At 39.5% G+C, this 20,518-nt stretch overlaps 1 protein-coding gene and 1 long non-coding RNA gene across 10 annotated transcripts in view; one reads left to right on the forward strand and one right to left on the reverse strand.

Annotated features, from left to right (window-relative positions):
* Window positions 1-2,028: 2,028 nt before the first annotated feature.
* Window positions 2,029-3,076, forward strand: LOC101166127. Its single transcript, XR_177404.4, has 2 exons — window positions 2,029-2,174; window positions 2,373-3,076. It is a non-coding gene; the product is annotated as an uncharacterized LOC101166127 (long non-coding RNA).
* Window positions 3,077-4,120: 1,044 nt separating this feature from the next.
* The window catches only part of ubr4 (ubiquitin protein ligase E3 component n-recognin 4), a 54,345-nt gene continuing 37,947 nt past the window's right edge, over window positions 4,121-20,518 (reverse strand). For all 9 annotated transcript variants that reach the window (XM_011476888.3, XM_011476887.3, XM_011476884.3 and 6 more), the window contains 43 exons: window positions 19,707-19,916; window positions 19,440-19,589; window positions 19,119-19,346; window positions 18,963-19,041; window positions 18,611-18,853; window positions 18,341-18,509; window positions 18,096-18,240; window positions 17,556-17,641; window positions 17,398-17,485; window positions 16,952-17,145; window positions 16,602-16,841; window positions 16,382-16,520; window positions 16,159-16,284; window positions 15,586-15,714; window positions 15,143-15,492; window positions 14,822-14,912; window positions 14,553-14,637; window positions 14,148-14,275; window positions 13,620-13,749; window positions 13,346-13,506; window positions 13,157-13,266; window positions 12,858-12,999; window positions 12,109-12,190; window positions 11,793-11,966; window positions 11,416-11,537; window positions 10,983-11,180; window positions 10,793-10,873; window positions 10,617-10,704; window positions 10,344-10,471; window positions 9,375-9,482; window positions 9,149-9,265; window positions 8,863-9,053; window positions 8,491-8,664; window positions 8,292-8,391; window positions 7,614-7,832; window positions 7,380-7,493; window positions 6,952-7,094; window positions 6,746-6,871; window positions 6,464-6,658; window positions 6,105-6,329; window positions 5,787-5,877; window positions 5,532-5,694; window positions 4,121-5,432 (listed from right to left, as the gene is read on the reverse strand). In XM_011476888.3, the coding sequence (XP_011475190.1) occupies window positions 5,368-5,432; window positions 5,532-5,694; window positions 5,787-5,877; window positions 6,105-6,329; window positions 6,464-6,658; window positions 6,746-6,871; window positions 6,952-7,094; window positions 7,380-7,493; window positions 7,614-7,832; window positions 8,292-8,391; window positions 8,491-8,664; window positions 8,863-9,053; window positions 9,149-9,265; window positions 9,375-9,482; window positions 10,344-10,471; window positions 10,617-10,704; window positions 10,793-10,873; window positions 10,983-11,180; window positions 11,416-11,537; window positions 11,793-11,966; window positions 12,109-12,190; window positions 12,858-12,999; window positions 13,157-13,266; window positions 13,346-13,506; window positions 13,620-13,749; window positions 14,148-14,275; window positions 14,553-14,637; window positions 14,822-14,912; window positions 15,143-15,492; window positions 15,586-15,714; window positions 16,159-16,284; window positions 16,382-16,520; window positions 16,602-16,841; window positions 16,952-17,145; window positions 17,398-17,485; window positions 17,556-17,641; window positions 18,096-18,240; window positions 18,341-18,509; window positions 18,611-18,853; window positions 18,963-19,041; window positions 19,119-19,346; window positions 19,440-19,589; window positions 19,707-19,916 (6,327 nt within the window). In that variant the 3' untranslated portion in view covers window positions 4,121-5,367. The remainder of the gene's footprint in view (window positions 5,433-5,531; window positions 5,695-5,786; window positions 5,878-6,104; window positions 6,330-6,463; window positions 6,659-6,745; window positions 6,872-6,951; window positions 7,095-7,379; window positions 7,494-7,613; window positions 7,833-8,291; window positions 8,392-8,490; window positions 8,665-8,862; window positions 9,054-9,148; window positions 9,266-9,374; window positions 9,483-10,343; window positions 10,472-10,616; window positions 10,705-10,792; window positions 10,874-10,982; window positions 11,181-11,415; window positions 11,538-11,792; window positions 11,967-12,108; window positions 12,191-12,857; window positions 13,000-13,156; window positions 13,267-13,345; window positions 13,507-13,619; window positions 13,750-14,147; window positions 14,276-14,552; window positions 14,638-14,821; window positions 14,913-15,142; window positions 15,493-15,585; window positions 15,715-16,158; window positions 16,285-16,381; window positions 16,521-16,601; window positions 16,842-16,951; window positions 17,146-17,397; window positions 17,486-17,555; window positions 17,642-18,095; window positions 18,241-18,340; window positions 18,510-18,610; window positions 18,854-18,962; window positions 19,042-19,118; window positions 19,347-19,439; window positions 19,590-19,706; window positions 19,917-20,518) is intronic.

A 20,518-nucleotide genomic window follows, 5' to 3' on the forward strand; every position in this document is an offset into this window, starting at 1 on the left:
TCTTTAAAGTTTCACTCATGATAAAATACATATTTTAAATAATGTAATGACCCTGGTGTTAAAGTTTTTATAAATGTCCTGCATTTGAGCAAAAGTCATTTGAATAAAGGGTTGTATTAATGCTTAAACATGGTCTGAACACCTTTGAAACTGTTGGGAAGCACCGGAAAAATCTGTGATTGGGAAAAGGGATTGAGCTCCCCCAAAAATTCTCTCATTTTTGCACAATCTTATCATGAGATCATATAAGCTGACAAATCCCATAACTCATAGAACTCTGGTTTTTGCTTTTCGTTGGTTCACTAGATACATGCGAAGATTTTACTGCATTTTTTTTAAGATGAGCGGAAAGAAATCCACCAGCTGTTAGTTTGATGTAGGGAGTTAGTTTTATTCTTTATTTATTCTTTGTATTGTTTTTAGGGACAAAAAAAAGACATTTTCTCTCTTTTGCTTATACGATACGAAAACTGTACATTAAAGAATTTTGACCTTGTTATTTTTCTTGATTATTGGTATGAAAATCTCTAAAGATTTCATCAGTTTCTTCTGCTTTTTGACCTCCAAAGTGCTGAAGACACTTTAGCTATAAAGTATTAATATTTATTTATAAAGTATCATGACATGAGATAAGATAAAACAGAAGATAAACTGGAACATTTACATTAAGAAGAGCTGTATAGGTGGAAGAAGCCTTAAAGACTTATGTTGAGACCACTTCGGATAAGAAAAAGACAATGAGTTTAGGAAAATACAATGAAACATAATGACATATGGCAAAAAATTAAACAATTTACATAAAATAGTTTGTATTAAGCAAACAGATTATTTTTTCAATTTGGTTATTTACTCCTATGAAGGATATATAAAATACTCCCATCAGGCAGTATGTGATTTTTTTTTTTATTATAATGTTTGAGGTTGTGTTATCAAAAACAATCTTAAAAATGTCATCTTCTGATGAGGATTTTATCAACAAACTTGAATTGTGTGAAGCGTGGGGAAGCATGCATCACTGGCTGGCTATCACACTTCCAGCACATGTCAACACACAATTAAGTAAAGTCTCACGTACTTATGCGGGCAATCACCCTAAAGAAAAACCACAAACACACACACTCACACACACACACACACACACACAGCTGGCTGCCCTGCCTGCTGCTGGCCACGTCTCAGTCACACGCTCCCTTCCTGCCTGAGTGAAACGTGGGAGCTGCTGTGGTCCCAGGCTTCCCACACTTCAGTGTTAATGACTCCCAGGCAGGCAGCACAAAGGAAGTGTGCCCCATCGCACAAAGACTAAGTGACCAGCCCCCCCTCCTCTCCGTCTCCATACGCACACACTCACAAGACTGGCTCACACTCCCAGGAAGATAGGGTTGTCAACAGGGCTTCCAGGCAAACCATCTGGATGCTTTTTGTCAGCCAATCAGGCATGTGAGACGCTCACCGTGAGAACTTGAAAAACTGACAGCAAGACACATATAATGAATAGGCAAAGTGTGTGAGAAAAGTGTGTCGAAGGTGGGAAACTTTTTCCAAGCATTGTTTCACTGTAAGACTCAAAATCTAACATATTAACAAACAGAGCATCTTTAAGAGATCTAAGAAAATGTTGAATCCTAAATCAGTAGTGTTCAGAAACAGTCTTTCAGTTTGGACTGAACATATATAATTTCCATACTTTAATGCTTTAAGAAGAATCCTGAAATCAGAGAAATCAAAAGCCCTCTGTCCTTCACTTAACATCTCTTTCCCCACAACGCTGAATGGAGCCACTTGCGGGACGTCATCAGACAGATGTTCTCCCTCAATGTTCCCACCACATTTCTTACAATGATGAGTGCATTCCCCTCATTGTTGAGCATCAACTTAAGAGCAAGAGACTGGCATTGGTCCCCTCCCACCTGTTTGTTTGGGTAGTTGCCATTGTGTCCCTCAAATTCAACCAATTCATTCATATTCTATTGTCATGATCCAGCCTTGTGATTGGCTGGATCCTGTGAGAAACAACATCACATCAAACTGACGGGAGAGCCGGCCTAAGTACATAAACGGGGGAGGTCTTGCAGACGAAATACTAACCCGGAGCACCTCTTGTACTTCACACAGCCCAGGACTTCCAGAACTTCATTCAGCCAAATGTTCATCATGAGGAATCAGCAAACAACGTAAGCTCAAATGAAGAAAACTTTGCTCTTCTCTGTTTAGATTGTAGAAGTTTGGAGTCAATTTTGTTCTGGCATCAAGGGTTTTTGCTTTTATCATGCATTTTTTAGATGCCTGTGAAGTTTAATTACTTTTGTAATCAAATCTCTCTTTAACCATCAAAATTTGACCCCTCTCCATGTCCTCCTCTCTCTCCTCAGAATGTGCAGGGTGAGCCTTTTTGAAAGAAAATGTGTTGAAAGAGCTGGGAGGATCCGCTCAACGCTGGAGAGGCAACTCAGCGCTGGGAGCATCAGCTCCGACGTGTGGGACAAGACCGTCTCTTTCTTCACCATCAAGAGGGCTCTCATTCTCCATGATGGCTACAGCAAGTGCTCCAGAAAAGCCATGAGACTGATCGCATCAGCTGCTGAGGATATGGCACCGCTGTGCTGCCAGGAGTAACTCGACAAGTGCAAGAAACCAGAACCAGACATGGGACTAAGTTAGAGGACATCTTCAAGCTTCTAACTTAAGTCATAACTTGGAACGGGAGCTTTGCCAAAAAACAAAACTAAAATGAAAAAACTTTTTTCCCACATTTTTTATTGAAGTGTTTTAACTTCAAACGTAGCAGAAATTGTAAAAACCTGACCACCAACACCGTGATCTACTGGTCTACAACCATTTCAAGTCTTCTTAATGTGATGTAGAATTGTCAAATGGAAAGCCATATATTCCTTTGGATGAAAGGTTCATGTTTATGCTTGTGCATACGTTTTAGTAAATGATTTCCTTCATTGCTAGAAGTTTTTCTATTTTTTTATTTTTCTTAGAGACATTTTCCTGCTGAGAGCTATAAATGACAAAGTGCAATATAGACTTTCAAGTGCAATTCTTAATAAAGTGTAAAAAAAATTCAAAATGTCTTCAGTTTTTTTTTAACTTTATTGTAAAATGAAAACCAACTAATATTTTAAAATTCTGTGATTTATTTAGTTGCGGAAGATGTGGAAGATTAATGTGAAGATCTGTGACATTTGTCCTGCACTCAAGCAGAAACCTCAACAACACAGGAAATTGTGTCTTATAATACTCCAAGTATCTTTTTAGATTTTCCTTCAATTAAAAACAAGTGTTTTGCATATAAACAAAAACATTTAATGTTGTATTTTAATGGGTCCGGCTCTCTGGGCCAGGGCTGCCTTGAAAAATGGAGTAGTAATCTAGTTTTCCGGGTTAAATAAAGGTTAACCCGGTATAATCATTCATATCATAATTGAGACACACATTTCTGACAGCCCTTTATCATTAGCATGATCCAAAAACCATTGTCCATGTTTTCTGCACTGTAGTTCATCAACATTCCACTAGGGGCAGTAAAAGAGGGTTCCTGCTCATTTCAAAATAGCTGCTTTTATGAAACCTTAACAAATGTTTTTGCGGGGAGATTTTACAGTGACAATAAGTACAGAAAGCAAAAAATTATAATTTTTCCCCCCCTGAACATTTGATGTATGTACTTCATCCTAAACTAACATGTAACCAAGAAGTGACCAAATCAGCTAGCAAATCATAATTGACACTATAACTCATTAAAAATGATTTTTTGTGGATTTCATTAAAGGCTTTAAAAGAAAAACTGATCCCCCAAAAATTAGAATTTTCCATCATTCTTTTGATGTATTGGGCTTTACAGGGTTAATAAAATAACATTTTAAAAAACCATTCAATTAAAGGATAAATGATGTATGTTGGAAGGTTGCTAAGGTGCTGTTAATTATTTTTGCCTGCATGTTTTCGTGGTATTAGTAAAAATATAATTCCAGGTGGCCTTTAATTTATTCCTCCTACTTTTATTTTGGATAGAACAGCAGTCCTCGTGGGGAAACTACTGACTGTGATCAAAACAATTGGGTGATATGTTTTAGTTAAAAGGCAAACAGAAACAGAAAAGGTTTCCCCTTAGTGAATTTGGAATTATTCTTTATTAATCATTGGCTAAGTTCAAAGAGCAGACATTCAGCAACAGTTGAACAACGCAGCAGTGGGAAAAGACATGACAATAAACCTGGGAGGGGATGACAGCACTCCATGCGTTCATCTGGAAAATACGAGACTGCTGTGATTATCTGTAAATCCAGAGATCGTTTTCCAGGAACCTTTTTTTTTGTTGTAATGGAAACCAGGAATTTAGGAATTCAGAAACCAGACTACAAGCAGGAGGAATTCAACGGATGAAAAGAAAACTAACTGAAGATCTTAATCAAGGACAAAACTTGTTAAGGACATAATGCAAGTATGTTTTATTAATTTAGACCATTTTTCTTCATTGCACCAAATGGAATCTTCCACAAGGTCAACATTTACTTTTAAAGGCATAGATTGGGAGAAAAATAACAAAACCTTGGTCATCATTCGTTCCCCCATTTTGCTTCCAAGGACGATAAAACAAACGTTAAACACACTTTTTTTTTTAAACATTTTTTTACTTGACCTTCTCGCAGATTCCAGTTCTAACCCACATGTAGACCAAACAGCAAGAACCCAGAAGAACAGGAGAGGTGCTTGCATGTGACAGAACCTTTCGCTTTAAAAAAAAATGACCAACACAAAGCTATGGCAAACAAACGGAAGAAAAAACAAACAAACAAAACAGATAAAATCAAATCGCACTCAAACTATGTGGTGGGTCAAATTCCTAAAACAGTTTTCGTTATCAATGCAATCAAATACGAGGACGAGGGAGGAGGGATTAAAGCCCAAAACAGGATTCAACAAAAACAGAATTCATAACCTATTTAAAACAACCAGATTAAGGTCATTTAAACATGAGTAACTGAATTCTCCCACCACAAACAGGATGACAAAGGCAAAGTTTCAGCTTTGTTGTTGGGAAAAAAACGCACAAAACAACTGGATATTTAGCTGAATCCTCCTTCACGATGCTCTGATTACCACTGAATTCCTGTTAGTTTCCAAAAGCAAATGGTGCTTTTTTTTTTTAAACACCGTTTTTGCCCAAAGTTAATTATGAGATGGCATATAGGGGTGGAGTATTAGTAGAAGCATAGTGTATAATAGTTGTGTGAAATCTGTGTGAGGGTGTAAACAGAGTGATTTGTTGGGTGTTTCTTTGTTTTGTTTTTGAGTTGGTGAATGTCCCAACATTCCTTGCAGGGCTGTTTTGTGTCAAAGGGTCAGTTTGATGTTGAATCAGGGCAAAGAGTTTAACAAGTCCTGCAGGAAAACATCAGGGTTGGGGATTTCAGAGAGGAGACCTGCAAGAAAAAAAACAAACAAACAAGCATGAGGGGGGAAAAAAAAAAAACAATACTTTTTAAATTGAGCTAAAACATTAGCTGTTCTCATGTACTGACCTACAACATCACAGAACTCTGATAAAGACTCAGCAGTCATGAGTTCATCCTGGAAGGCCCTCAGCACTCGCTCTGACGCCTCGTAGATGGGCATGTCGTTGTGACGGATGTACTCTGCCAGTGAGAAGGACCACCCCCCCTCTGTGTTGCTGGTAGGAACCTTCTGTAAATGAAAAACAAGGAGCTCTCAGACCAATGCAACTACATACAACAACCCCACCTGGAGGGAATTTGCAGCAGTGTTTAGTTCTTTACCCTGAACATGTCATAGACGAGATCAACCAGGCCCCAGAAGAGAAGTGGAGAGCGATAGACGGCATATTCCTTTGGCGCTTTGTCTGTGAGTCTGAAAAAAGAACAAGAGGTTGTCGGTCCTACATTTAAAAACAGGAACGCTCACATGTGAGCATAAACAGGGGTCAAAAGACGAGTGAAAAAGAGTTTAGGTAGACATAAAATCAATATAATAACATCTAATTACGTCACAGGCGCTTTGAATACATTTTGTACGCAAGAGGGCTGAAAGAAACAATGAAAAACAACAATAAAGAAAAAAAAAAAGAAGTCTCATACTTGTTTGTGAAGACTGGAGAGACACTGCGGGCGTGTGACGTGGCCAGGAGCCTTCGGAGGAAATACAAACGTGAACTCCTCCACCGTTCAGGTGGCAGGATGTGCATGGCCAAGATGGTGTAATAGTGGGATCCTTCAACGTCATACGAGCTTTCCACCCATTTCTCACACGGCTGCTCCTGAAAACTCTGCAGGTTCTTCTCTTCTCGGGATGTAGCCCTTGTGCTGGATCATAATTTATCAAGTCAGTAGAGTGTCTCAAGGATTAAGCAACGATTTTAAACAAGTGTCTGTCTAATTGAACTTAAAAAACACAAATTATCCCCGCAAAGATCAGCAGTATAAATTTAAAGCCGTACGTGTTGAGGACGTAGAGCACAGTGTGGATAACGTAGGGAATTAGGTGGATGTTGCTCTCTCGTCCACCGCCTCCAGTGTCCACACTGAACGACTGCTCCGTGGCGAAACGCAGAAACAGCAGTTTGGTGTCATGGATGTTGAGCTGGTATGTGGGCTCCCTCTGGCCTGTGCACTCCTGAAGATACGTGTTGTGTCTGTGCGAGAAAAGGATTTTCTAGTAAGAGCCACTTCACTACAAATGAACAAATAAAAAATAGACATTGCTGGTTTCACGGCCTCACCTTGCTAAGCAAGTCGCAAATGCCGACTCCGGCACATGCGGCCCCCACACTGGAAGCAGTCCATTGCACTTTGTGTTGGCGTTCTGAAGAGCGGCGCTGTCCCACTCTTCTCTCCCACGAGCCAGCCTGATGCAGGTCACAAAAACACCATTATTTAAGTGAAAAGCGGTTGAACCACCAGCAGGAGTGCATCTGTAAGTCTTTACCTGACAGCGGCCAGGTGGCAGTCGTAGTGAACTATGTTAAAGTGCGACACAGTGCTGTACCCCTGTTGCTTGCGAGGCTTGTTTTCAAATTCTTCCAAGGCCACACGTTTGGTGAAAGTGTAAATACCCAGAACTTTTGTTGGCTTGAAAAAAAAGGGGGAAAAAATTGTTAGAGGATAATTTTAGTTTAGATTAAAGGTGAATTATTTCTTATAGATTTAAGCTTTTCTGTTAAACATTGCAATAGCCCACCGCTTACTCATTTTGAATTTGCGCTTTTTTTTTTTTACATCACATTATTGTTCTTCCTTGCCCCCCATCTCTACCCTCATCCTATAGCAGCAGGACAACACCTCTGCCAAAACACTCCATCAGAATAAAATAGAAGAGAAAATCAGAATTTTGCTTTCCTGGGAAAGCAGTGGTACCTGAAACTTGTAACCCTCCCTGCAGATGCAGCATGTCAGACCCGGCTCCTCTATCAGCTCCTCCATTTGTTTCAGAAGTGAGGTCTTCGTGACGACCTGCCCCTTCTCGTTGGTCTGTAATCAAGACGCAACAAAGAGTTTATCGTATGAAGCCGTGCTGTGTGAAAAGCTCCAAATACTTCAGACTAAGGCTACCAACATTAAGGTGAAAAAATGTAAAGAAACTACAGGTACCGTCATGCCCAGAGTTCCCAGGGCTTTCTGTCTCATGGCCATCGCCATCCGCTTCTTCTCCGCTCTGGTTTCCCTGCGAGCTGCATCGATCTTCAGGTTCACATCACTGTGCTCCCTTAGCGCTTCCAAAAGGTTCTCTGCCAGAGTCCCAATGCCTTCATCACTGGATACCTGCTCCAGCTTGTGCAAGTTAGTTATTGAATCTGTTCCTATCAGTACCTGAGCAACACACAGAAGAGGGATAAAGTGCAGTTAGTTGTTTCCAAAAAACGGCTTGTATAAACTATGATGCAAGGTGTAATATTTTCATCCCAGGGGTCCCCCGTTACAGTTTCCGACCCCCCGCGCATTTGCGCTTCACTATTTGCGGTTTCACACATTTGCAGATTTTTTTTCAGTCATGTTCCTCCTGTTCATCACAAAAGCTCAGCTTAAGACGCTTGTATGAGGCTTTTGCTTCAGATTTTTTTGTTGTGCAATTTTGCGAACTTGTAGCCCTAAAATCTGTATTTATTGTAGAAAATAAAAGTGAAAACTTCACAGATTTCATCTATTGCAGGTTATGTTTGGAACGTAACTCCCGCAATACATGAGGGACCACTGCACAGCAGGACGGAGCAATAATAGAAAATCCTTGTGAATCAAACATCTACAGTTGAAATTTGTTGTATTCTGTACCTGTGTGGGGGGGTGCTGTGTCGCCAAACCTCGCAGAAGTCTAAGAATGAAAGGCAGAGCTGGTCTAGAGAGGAACTTCTTCCAGACATCTGCATCCAGACTGTTCAAAGCACCAAAAAAACATTTTCCAGCATGTCATCACATCTTATTAGAGCTTTTCGCTTGTTTTCTGAAGAGATCAATGCTGACGTAGACCTACTTTTTTGCATTTGGGATATGCTTCTTCATGTAGTCCAGTGCGCTCTGTGTGATTCCTTTCTGCAGTATAAGATCTTTTAGCTGATGACCATTGCTGTTATTTTTGATTCCAGCAGCAATTTTGCAGAAGCAATCCAAGAACACTTTGTCGTCTGCACTGTGCTCCTCATCATAACTAAGGAAAAAACACATACAAGTTAGTTTTAAATAAACTTCTACTTAAAGTACTGTGAGGTTTCTGATAACCTTCAAAGTAGTTGACTTACTTTTCTACAAAGGTTTATAACTTTGAGTATTTTAAGGCTACAAAGTGTGTAGTGGGGGGCTTTACAACCTTAAACATCTGTGATGACTGTAAAATTGTGGGTCTTACTTGTCAAATTTGCAATACGGTTTGAAGCGCTCCACCAAAATCTTCATCTTTTCCACCTCGCCAAAGGACAGGTATGGAATTATGCGGAGCAGACCCTGAAGCACGCTGGGGTTGGAGCGCACAAAGGGGGTGTTGATCTGGTCCAACAGCATGACAAGTTGGTCTTTATCTCCTGTGAGCAGAAGGTTACCCTGCAAAATAAACATAAAAAAAGAAACCCCCGACAGCTGTAATTTTACTGTTCAAAGCCTATTGATATTTGTGAATGTAGTGGCTTCACTCTTACCTTGTCCTCAGAAATCTCTGCGTTTGCTTCATCCAGAATGATCTCCATAATGCTTAGAACCTGCTCAGCAATAGAGGCTCCACCGCTGTCTTTGCTCTCCTGCTCTGCAACCAATGCCTGATAAAGAAAACGATTTATTAAACACTTTGTATGAGTCATTTTGTTTCAAATTAATAAACATCCTCTACAGTATCTGACTGTAAACTTTTTCAACAGAACCACCGACCAAGTTCAGGGTTCCCAGCATGACGTTGAGAGTGTTCATCTCTGGTTTGACCAGTTGCTGCCTGTTGATCTTCACTTTCACACAGTAGCTGAACAACTTCAGCAAAACCTGAGGGAGACGCAAACATGAAAATGCAATTAGATACGTTTCTGTTCTCTCTGGAAAATCTTTTGAACAAACAAATTAAACATTAATTTAGGCCTGCACAATATACCGCAAATTTATCGTTATCGCAATATCCAGCTCTGCAATATGCATATCGCAAAAGACGGCGAATATCGCAATAAATCGCAAACCCAAAATGTGTTAAAACAATCTTCTAGCAGCTTGAAGCATTTAACGAATCAAATAAATCCCTTTATGCTTTGACCAATCAGATGGACGCCTTCCCATTGTTGACCAATCAGATGGAGCCCTATTATGTTAACCCTGGTCCTGAAGAGCCTCAACCCTGCCTGTTTTCCAGCTCTCCTTAACCAGCTTGCTGTTGATTGGCTGACTCAAGTGATTTCACATCCTGATTGACTGAACACACCTGATTTTGGTTATCATTATCGAGCAGTCTAGGGAGAATTGGAAAACAGACAGGGTTGAGGCTCTTGAGGACCAGGGTTAGCCACCCTGACGTTTGTCCCCCATGTCGATGAGGGTCATTTGGAGTATAATTTTTAAACTGTTGCAATGAAATGGGAATGATGTTTTTGTTTATTTTTCTATTTGTTTATTTACCGCAAATTTATCGTTATCGCAATATTGATCACTAATATCGCATATCGCAAGTTTTCCTCATATCGTGCAGCCCTACATTAATTTTACTTTAACTAGCAAAAAGGATGACACTTGGTGAGTTAGTTGTAAAGCGGCAGCAGTTTTCTACCATGGTTTTTTTTTTTTTCAAAGTTCTGCTGTGGAAGTTAGTTAGGGACAAAGAGTGAAAAAGGTCAAGGCGGACGGACAGAGTTGCCTTACAGTGAGCAGATGTCGTCCTTGTTTGAAATCGTTGATTCCAGACAGCCTGTTGAGCATGCACTCCAGGCCCCCACACTGTGCCATCACTCCTGCCATCTTGTACACTTCTTCATCATCTTCCTCTTCATCTGCAATAAGGAAGAAAACAGTTGCTTAATAATTCATATTCTCCTTATGAACACAAATGCAATGCTATATTTAGGTGAAATACTTAAAAAAAACATCTAAAATAAAGGGGGGGGAACATAAAAAAGATACAGAAGAAAACCAAACCTGTGGTAGAGTCCAGAGATTCTATGAACTCCTCAGTAGCATCTCCAAGCAGACCCCTCATTCTATAAATTATTCTCATTGGTTCACCCTTTTGAGGAAAAAAGGTTCATCTGTCAATAACCAAATTATACCACAAATCAGTTTATAAGAAATGCATGATGTGATTTTACACTTACCTCATTTGTAGGACACCAAACCTTCTTGTAGACCTCTGCCACTGACAAATCCAAACTGATGATTTTGTTGTTGACCAAAAGCTAAGGGGATCAGATGGCTAATATATCACTTTTGTAATACATGATCTGATTCACTTTATGACGAATTAGAATGATTGTTAAAGAAAGGTACAGAAGAGAGTTGCTTTACCTCCATGCCGCTGTCGTCTTCCAGAAGTGCCACCAGGTCACAGTCCTGACAGATCTTGTTCTTGATGTCCCTCATTAAAGGACCGATGCCAGGCTCATTGCTGCTGTAGGGATTTCCAGGCATGCGACCCTGCAGGAAGTCTTCCTGCTGAGGATCCTTCTCCAGAGTCACAAAGAACTCTGTTACTTCATTCTCCTCCTTTATGGAGAAAAAACAAACGGAGCAAAAGTCAGTTCTCACTTCAAGTAGATTTTAGAAAACAATTTATTCAGTAAAAACTTATCAGGAATGTGACAGATATACATGAGGTAAATGTTTTAAATCAAATAAACATAAAATGGATTTATTATAATGTATTTGACATTCACCAACATTTTTCCAACTATATTTTTAATCTACTGCAACAATTTTGACTTATTAAGAGGAAGCTCACCGGGTAGATGATGCTACACAGTCTCTCAAAAATGAAGACAGGCGTTCGGTAGTCATCCAGATTGTAGCGCTTTGCAGTCTCTATGCAGACGGCCATAAAAGCCTTGGTTTCAGACTCAGTTCCTATAAGGAGTTCAGGGTTTGTAATTATTACAAAAGATAACAATCACTTTGCACGAGTATGATCATTAATCACTGTTTAGCTGAATTTTTACGCAACTTTTCATTTAATGAAAAAACATGTCATTTTTTAATTTTTCAAAGCATGACTGCATAAAAGCTTGGTCTATTATTAGTAAAAAACTAAAATACTTCCATAAAAAGTGACATCTGTGAGAAAGTAAATGTTATATCATTTAAATGAGCGTCAGCGGAGACCTGTCGTCATGTCCTCCAGCATCTCGAGAAGCATGTCCTGAGTCTCATCGATGAGCTTTGTCCGCTGCACCACCAGCTTCCTCAGGCACAGGTAACCGTTCAGCACCGTGCCAACCAGCCTACTCTTGAAATGTCGTTTGATGGACTCCACCTCCACAAAAGAGGACAGCAGTCCTGAAAAAACAAACATCTGTTTTTTAACATTTAAAGGAGCTTCTACAGAGATGCATACATTTTATTTAATTTATTTTATTTTATTCAACAAATGCTGCGCTTTGTGATGTCTGATTGTACATCGAAATGACCATAAACGTACCAGTCAAGCTCTTGAGGGCGTAGCCTTGCTGTAAGTCTGTGCTCAGTGTCGCCTCCTCCAGAGTCAGAAGATTGGCTATTTCCTGGACAGAAATTTAAAATCAATAATAAAATCCAAAAGGAAAAAAAGTCTCTATATTTACTTGAGATAAACTAAATAGGGGTGCCAAATTTTTGTTTTAATTGTGATTACAAAAAAGTAAACGCATTATTTTGTAATCACATTTTTAACTAACAACTATCGTTGTGTTCACAAATATAAAACCAGGGTCAAACTGTTTCATAAACGTTTTATTTCAGCTAAAAATAGCATCTTACATGGATCTTTCAGTATCTGTACGCAGCGTGCGCTCGTCGCCGCTGTGATATAAATAATGTGCGGCTTTGGAGTTCTAAAGAGAATTACCCCAAAGCAAGGCCACAGTGCCATTAATGTAATTAAATATATAAAAGACAAAGCCTGACGAGGTGGTTGTTATCATAAATTAATGGGTCATATCTAAACCTCCTTGGATTCTTTCGGTTTCTCTTCTGCTGCATCCCATTCTTTAAAATGATCAAATACGTTACTGATTTCTGATAAGTTAATTCTGGACCTGAAGTTTTGTATTATTGTAATTTTTTTCTCATTTGTTCAAGATTGAAAAAAAACCTTTGGTGGTGTAAAAGCAAAGGTTGGAAGTCAGTTTTGTATTTACATAATTTAAAAAAAAGAATGTGATCCAGAAACAATCTAAAGTAAAAAATTACTTTGGTTATAAGGTTTCCAATGTAGGGTAGAACTCCACGGGCAGCCAGGTAAACCTTCCAGTGAGTTGGCTTAATCAGCTTCTGGTACAGGCCCAGGTACTCCACAGCACATTCTCCAGCCACACTCAGCTCATCCAGGTAACTGATGGGCAAAAAGTGCATTTATACATCATATACAATGCACATAACATCACATAACAATATATCTTATGGATGTCCAGGCTGTGTGATCTATGAATATATATTTGTGCTTCTTTACTGTTTGCTAAAGTTGCAGTATTCGTGTGTAACAGGCATACCTGGTGAGCAGATCAAGCACCTGCTGCTTGCGACTGGGTATTGTTGTAAGGGCCTCCACAATTGTGCAAGCGGCCTGTCTTGCAGCCTGGGTGGCCGGTGTGAACAAAACCTAAGAAGGATTTGACTCTCAGTTTCATTTAAATTTGCAAATAACAGACCATAATAGTGTAGCTAAAGTATTTCATTACCTGGCGCAGCCAGTTATTATGGCTCAGTTTGAGCAGTCGAGGGAAGAGGCCTTCCCCTTTCCTGGACCTCATGAACAGTTTCCACTTCCATACATACTTCTCCAACAAGTACTGTTTCCGCAACTCAGCCTTTCCCTGAGGCTTCGACACCGTTTCGTGGCCTGTAGCGATGCAAACAGAAAAAAATTCAGTTTGATGATTTTCTTGTTGGTTAAAATAACCTAGTAAAAAATGAAGTGTGGTGCAATGAGCATATACATTCACGGAAACTCACTTCTTGCTAAGAGACATTTTTTCCAGGCATCATAAGATGCTTTAGGGTCCTTCTTGAGCCAAAGCTGAACTTGAGCATGGATTTCATTACTGTAGGGCCTAACTGTAGTGAGAGACTCAACAGCAGCATCCTTAAAACAAAAGTAAACACAATAATCTATGTGTGAGCAAAAAACAACTTTGCACTCTGTTAACACCGTTATGTGTATTTAAAAAAGTAAATATGTTATAGCTTTTGTTTTGCAATTCTGTCTGAAATTTGACTTTTAGAAAAATACAAGGAAATAGAAAAATCAGTAACTACGCATACTTTGAGTCAAAGTTTTCCACATTTTCTCCTGACTCGCAGGGATTATGGTCCTTTTTGAAATCTTAAGTCCAACCATTAAAGTGCAGTCTAAATAACTAATACATATGGCTGACCGCATTAGCCTGCTATTAATTGAACTATTTTTGTAATAAGTTGCTAAACCACAACAACAAAAAAAGAAATAACTGTGACTGAATGGCAGAGCCCCAAAGTGTTTACCTTGTTCTTTTTGCTTGTTGGTGCTGGAGGTTTTATCAGCTTTTGTAAAATTCTCAGGCACATGAGAGTGATGTTTTCCACCACCACAGGTGTTTTAATGTTGACTGACATGAGAAACAAACTGAGAGCTAAAAAACAAAAAACAGAGAAACATAAATTCAACAAGGCTACATAAAAGCAAACCTTTTTTTATCAAATGTGATCAATAACTTCAAAACAAACTTTTGCCACAAAATCTTTCAGAAGTATGAACCCATAAGAAACCAGACCCATTTTTCCTAAATACTGAAGTTATGTGGGATATACCACAAACCAAGTGGACCACACAGCATATTCCTGATGTTTTGTTGCTACACTGATGTCATCATGGGTTCTTATGAGTTGAAAGTGATTTCTTAATCTTACCACATCGCAGCCTTAATTCCCAGCATCCTCCTTCTTTGGAAATAGAGTCAGTCAACAGCAGCATTTCATACTGCAAATTACTAACCTAAAGGTGAAGAGAAATGTGTTCATTTCAATACAGTAAAATTCTGCAACAAAATTTAACAAGCTACAGGCAGCAAGTAATGCAGGAATGCTTTTTTTTTGCATCAGGGCATAAAGTGTTTAACAAAAGACTATAATGCTCGAAAAACAAACTAAAAAATCCCATAACGAGATAGAAGACATACCAAGTCGGGGTTAGCCCAGTGACCTTTAAGGGCAGCTGACACCTTGGCAATAATCAGGTCGTTCATTTGCTGAGTGGCTTCTGGATGATCCCTGAAACAAGAATGTATGAGATGCCATGAAACACAAAAAAAGATGGGTGTCCATCTAACAAAATTATATTTTCAGACAGTAAAACAATAAAATTAGGAATTTTATCCATGGGAATAAAACAAATATTTTTGGGGGTATCACTATGGCAACGTGTTTGACGTATTGAACTTAAGCTGCAACAAGTGATATTTTCTTCCATTTAACAAAAAAAACAATGAGAAGAAACTCACCTTGTAAGATGACAAATCAGTTGACGAACTTCATCCCTCATAGCTGCTGTGCCTCTTCGCAAGTTATATTCAAAGAGTTCCCGGATGAGACCGTGAAGAACCAGGATCTGCCGGAGGGCTGGATTGGTAGCAAGTGCACGGAGCAGTGTGATACAGTGACCCGTGACCGCCGAGGCACAGCCGTAACACTTGTTTGAGGACGTGTGGCCACACCCCAGCACAGACAGGGCACGGTATTGACTGGCAGTGATGGTGGGCTGATTGCTGCTGCTACTCCGAGATGATTTAGTGGCAGCCTCCCTTTGCTGCAGATCGTACTCCAACAGCTCTTTTCGTGACGCAAGTACTTTCTGTTAAAGCAAAATGTTTCAAATCCATTTTAAAAGTGACATATGTATTGAAAAAAACTTTGTATGCCGACTTAATAATTAATGACCTCTAACCTGTATGATCTTTGAAAGATCATCAAATGACGTCTTGCAGTCTCCACTGTATTCTTGAGCCAACTGCTGAATGTATCTGTTGACATTGGCAGAAGATGCGCCAAGTCCTGCACCTGCCCCTGTGTCATCCTGTGAACAATGGAGAAAGAATTTAGACAAAACCACGGGCCAAGAAAAAGATGAATAAGTCTTTATGTAATTCCACATGAAGAACCGATTCTGTTTGGATAAAATCCAATCTGTATATCATCCATAAAGCATAAACCTGACTTAACAAGTTACAAGCATTATTAGGTATAAAAGTATTTACTAAAACAATGAAAAAAGAAATGAAAAACAAAAACAGTGTCTCTGAAAACACCATGCAGTCCAACAATAATCAAAAAATATTAACTACTACAAATAAAACTAGCATGGAAGGATACTAATGCTGAAATACCAAAAGGTTGTTTATGATTCTGAACTTGCAACAGCTTATTTGAGGATTGGAATGATACTCGTTCATTTCAAACAATATCCAAGCATCTGTTTCTGTTCAGGGTGTTAAACTGTTGCATTTACGCTGAGACACACCTGGGGTTTCTCTGGTGCTGCCTCATTGACTTTAGACAGCAGGCTCTCCAACTGTGGCCTGTGACCCATCAGCTGATGGTAGACCCGGTCAGCCTTGTCCAGCAGGGTGTTTATGTTTGTCACAGCCTAAAAAGAGAAATAAAAAGGAAATCAGACACAAATAAGGTACAAGTCTTAAAAATATACATTAGTGTTGTATGAATGGTATTAAAAAAGGTCTTACTTTTTTCCTGTCTTCCTCATTTTCAATGGGATCCACTGCACAGCATGGTTTAGCGTACAGCATGAAGTCAAATCGAGCATATTTGCAAAAACCACAAGCATTGCACAGGAAGGGGTCTTTTTCATCATAGTTGATAGACCTTAGAAGCAACAACAATTCAAACTTCATTATTAGCAAACTTCTTTCTAGAAAACTCTTGCAGTGGAAGGCCACAACTTACCTGCACTTGTGGCACTGGTACACGTTCTCCCCACAGTTGCCACAAACCCCCGGGTTAGCGGGCACCGAGGCGCTGCAGCGAGGACACTGCAAGGTCTCAGTGGAGGCCTGGTAGTTCTCGTAGAAATCGGAAAACTCGATCATCAAGTTAGATGCCACAATTGGCAGGGGAAGGTCAATCTTCACCTCAGTTTGTCCTGGAGTTAGCTGAACTTTTTTAGCTTTATGCCAACGAGCAGGCCTATAAACAGATGATGGTTAACAGATTTCATTTAAGATCAAGGTACAACGTAAAAAATTGTATGTAAATAAAACATTAAGCCAAAAACAGACGAGACACTTGAGTCATACTTGTTCTTAAGCTCCACAATAGCCTGCACAGTCCTGTTGTTGTAAAACAGATTGATGTTTCGAACCATTTTGGTGCGTTTAAGGTCCCCGATCTTTACTGTGACTTTGCTGATGGTGTGGCTTCCGATTAGTTTTACAACTTGCTGTGTTGTTGTGTACCGGGTATCCACTTTGATAGATGACAGTTTAATATTCTGGTAGGATAAAATGAAAAGACAAAACCAATTGAAAGAAAATTATCATCCTTAATGTCGTCTGTCATTCCTACGTGCAGTGAAAAGGGTGTATTAAAGGGATTTGGCCACACAAAGTTTTTATGTCTTGATGTAAAAGCACACAACTCTAGGAGTAAAAAAAAACAGTTATAGATCAACCAAAGAGTCTTAAAAAAGACTCATAACAGAACTTCAAAAATGTGAAAACTGCAAGGTGGGGGTCAAACTTACTGAAAATGGGACCTCTGGGTTGTTGCACACCAAACATGGATCACTCTCCAGAAAAAAACCATCAAACTCCACCAAGCCAGAGAGAGTGCTACAGGACAAAAACAACAGTTAGCAAAATTTAAATACAAGCATTGCGCTGTTGTCTGAATATTATGTACTTGTAGATGTTGGAGTTGGGGTGATTTGTCAGGATGTGGTTCTGAGTCCTGAGGATTTCCACAGCTTTTTGGGAGTATTCCTTCAACTGTGGGAGAACAGAAAAACACACTGATTGACAAAGTATTTCTATTATTTTCAATAAGATTTTTTCACACAATGGAGATGATAATTTATGGAGCAAGCTAATTATTTTCTGGCATTAAATGTTTTTTGGAAAAAAAAAAGTTTGGACATTGAATTTAAAATAGCTCACTCTCCTGGCCTATTCAGTTTAGCAGTGACCTTTTCATGTTTTATATACATTTTATTTAATTATGTATGTATTTAAATTGTTGTTGTTTTAACTATTTATTGTATTTTTATACTGTATACATGCTGTGCGGCGACCTTGAGGGCCCAGAAAGGCGCCTTATAACTAAAATGTATTATTAACATTAATATTATTACTCGTTGCTAAAAGAAAAAACTTTCAGAAAAGGAGACAAACGTGAAAAAGAAATTTGCTCAATGATCATGTGATGATTTGGACTAAAACAAACCTTTTTCTCAGTCTGCGGGGTTTTGAGTGAAAAGTATCCAAGCAGGTCTACGAACTGGGCGGCTTTGCGGCCATAGGCAGGAAGCTCTGGCCATATCGCCCATGTCAGTTCAAGCAGCAGCTCTTGTTGGGATTTGCTGGAGTTCCTAAAGAGACATTTTTTAAAAACAAAAGGACGTGTTATGACGACATGATTACTAAAATAATCATGCAGCACTGTGGTTACAAGTGGGTCGCCTAAAGTACCTGTATATGTGCAATGTCAAGCAGTGGGCTTGCCAACGTACTGCAGAGGAATTAGACTCCAGCAAGAAACAGCGCAGGAACTGTATCAGCGTCTCTTTATCTGCAAACTTGTTTAGCTGATTGACCAAAGCCATACACAACTGATCCTCCTGGCTGCTCGCCCCTTCACCTATGATCAGTGTCACAAAAATCCAGGTCAGAATTAAATATTATATTTATATCAAATCCAATTCACAATGAGCAGTGAAAAGAACATTTATTCTTCCTCACCGTCTTTATCTTTTTCTTTATCCTCTTTTTTACTTTTTTTGCTGGAGGATTTGCTCTGAGAGGACTGGGATGCTGATGTCTGTCCAGCACTACCAGAGCCACCTCCAGACACAGAGGAAGAAGTAGAGGAAAAATTGGCTAGAACTTTGCTGCCACACAGCGCACAAGAGAGGAGTTGAAGCAGAACTGGAGAAACCCCCTCATCCACGAGGAAGCTGACTTGGAGCAGGAAGTACAAAACAGCTGGACACAAAGAAAAATGAGAGGTACAAAAAATACAGAGAGAGAAAAAATATTTATTAATAATGGCTTTAAATGTGTTTTATAATCATAAAAGTAATATGCAACTTACAATCATCTTTCATGCAAAACTTTTGCCAATTAATTGTCCTCTGAGTGGCAATTTCAGCACACGCTTTAAGATGTTCCATCTACAAGGAGAAAAGTGTTTTACACATCATCCCAGTTTACAATCTTTTAATTTGCATTCAGTTAAGAGGACACTCACCAGATTAATGAGAGTGTCGTACTGCAGAGCTGAACCAGATGTAGCTGTGACCACACCGGCACGGAGGAAGATGCCCTGCTCTTCCAGAAGCTTTTTGATGCTACGGACGTGAGAGTCCAGAGTGTGCAAATCTCGCAACTGACGATATTTTTCCTTTGAGCCACAAATGAACAGCAAAAGCTTTCTGACTTGTCTCCTGACAAATGGCGTCTGTTGAATCATCAGATACTAGAGTACAAGAGTGAGTGAAAGAGACGGAATTGTTAAAGCTGCATAGGACCCCCCCCCTAAACAGCAATTATTATGAAAAATAAAACTTACTTCGGACAGGAAGTAGAACCATGAATGGTCAAATATCGGTGTTGGGATTCGTGGGTTTGAGTCTGCAATCTTTTTTATTTGATATGGTAGTCGGAGGACCATCTCAGTCAACAACTGAGAGTATGCTTCAAACACATCAGCAGCATGTCCCTAAGAGAAACAAAAACAGGACTTAAATGTAAATATAAAGTATCATTAAATCAAAGTTCTTTGGAAAAAAAACCCTCAATGTTTAAAGTTTATTGAAAAATATAATCCGATTCATACCTTCACATACTGGCGAAGGAAAAAGGGACTCATGTCAGGGGGTGAGGAGGCCGTGTGTGTGCGGAGGAGCTGGCTGGTGGTCACAGGCTCCTCTTCTCCTTGTTGGCCCTTCCAGAACTCTAGTAAGGACTTCAGCACATGGAGACAGTAATCGATGGCACCCAGGCTGAGCAAAGCAGTTGCCGTTGCATTGGAAATCAAGGATGATGACTGAAAAACAAAAAGATGGAAGTTAACAATTAAGACATGGTATATAAATATGTTGAAGTTGACAGTCAGTCATCTTCCCTCGTGTTTTTATTTTCATATTTTTTGGTATTCCTTTTTTTTTCAGGGATGCCTCTGCTGACACAAGTGAACTGTGACTGTACCAAGGATTGAACCCAGAACCTGCTGGGTATAAAACCAGTGCAGAGCTCATTGTCCCACAATACAATAATCTAATAATAAAGTACAGCCGGTAACATTGTGTTCCTCCAAAAATCTAAATCAGTTCATACCAAAAGCTACATCTGTGTGTTGTCTTAAGCCATAGTCACATGCACCAATATATGGGTTGACCCGTACGAGTCCTGCAGGTTTTTGAGTTGTTTGGGCCCGTGGAGGGTCGTAAACAGGTGCGGCTGCATTTTAAAGGGAGCACAGGTGTGTCTTGCTGTTCCCTTGTGGCTCTTAGAGCCTACTTGAATGAAGCCATGAACATTGAAGGTACCATTGTTGTATGGAAATTGAAGGTACCATTGCTGTGTGTGTGCTAAGTGTATTGTGAAGTATTTGTAAGGATACGTTTCAAGCATTTATAACATGCAGGT

This window comes from Oryzias latipes, chromosome 7 (genome assembly GCF_002234675.1).
Source record: "Oryzias latipes chromosome 7, ASM223467v1".
NCBI lineage: Eukaryota > Metazoa > Chordata > Actinopteri > Beloniformes > Adrianichthyidae > Oryzias > Oryzias latipes.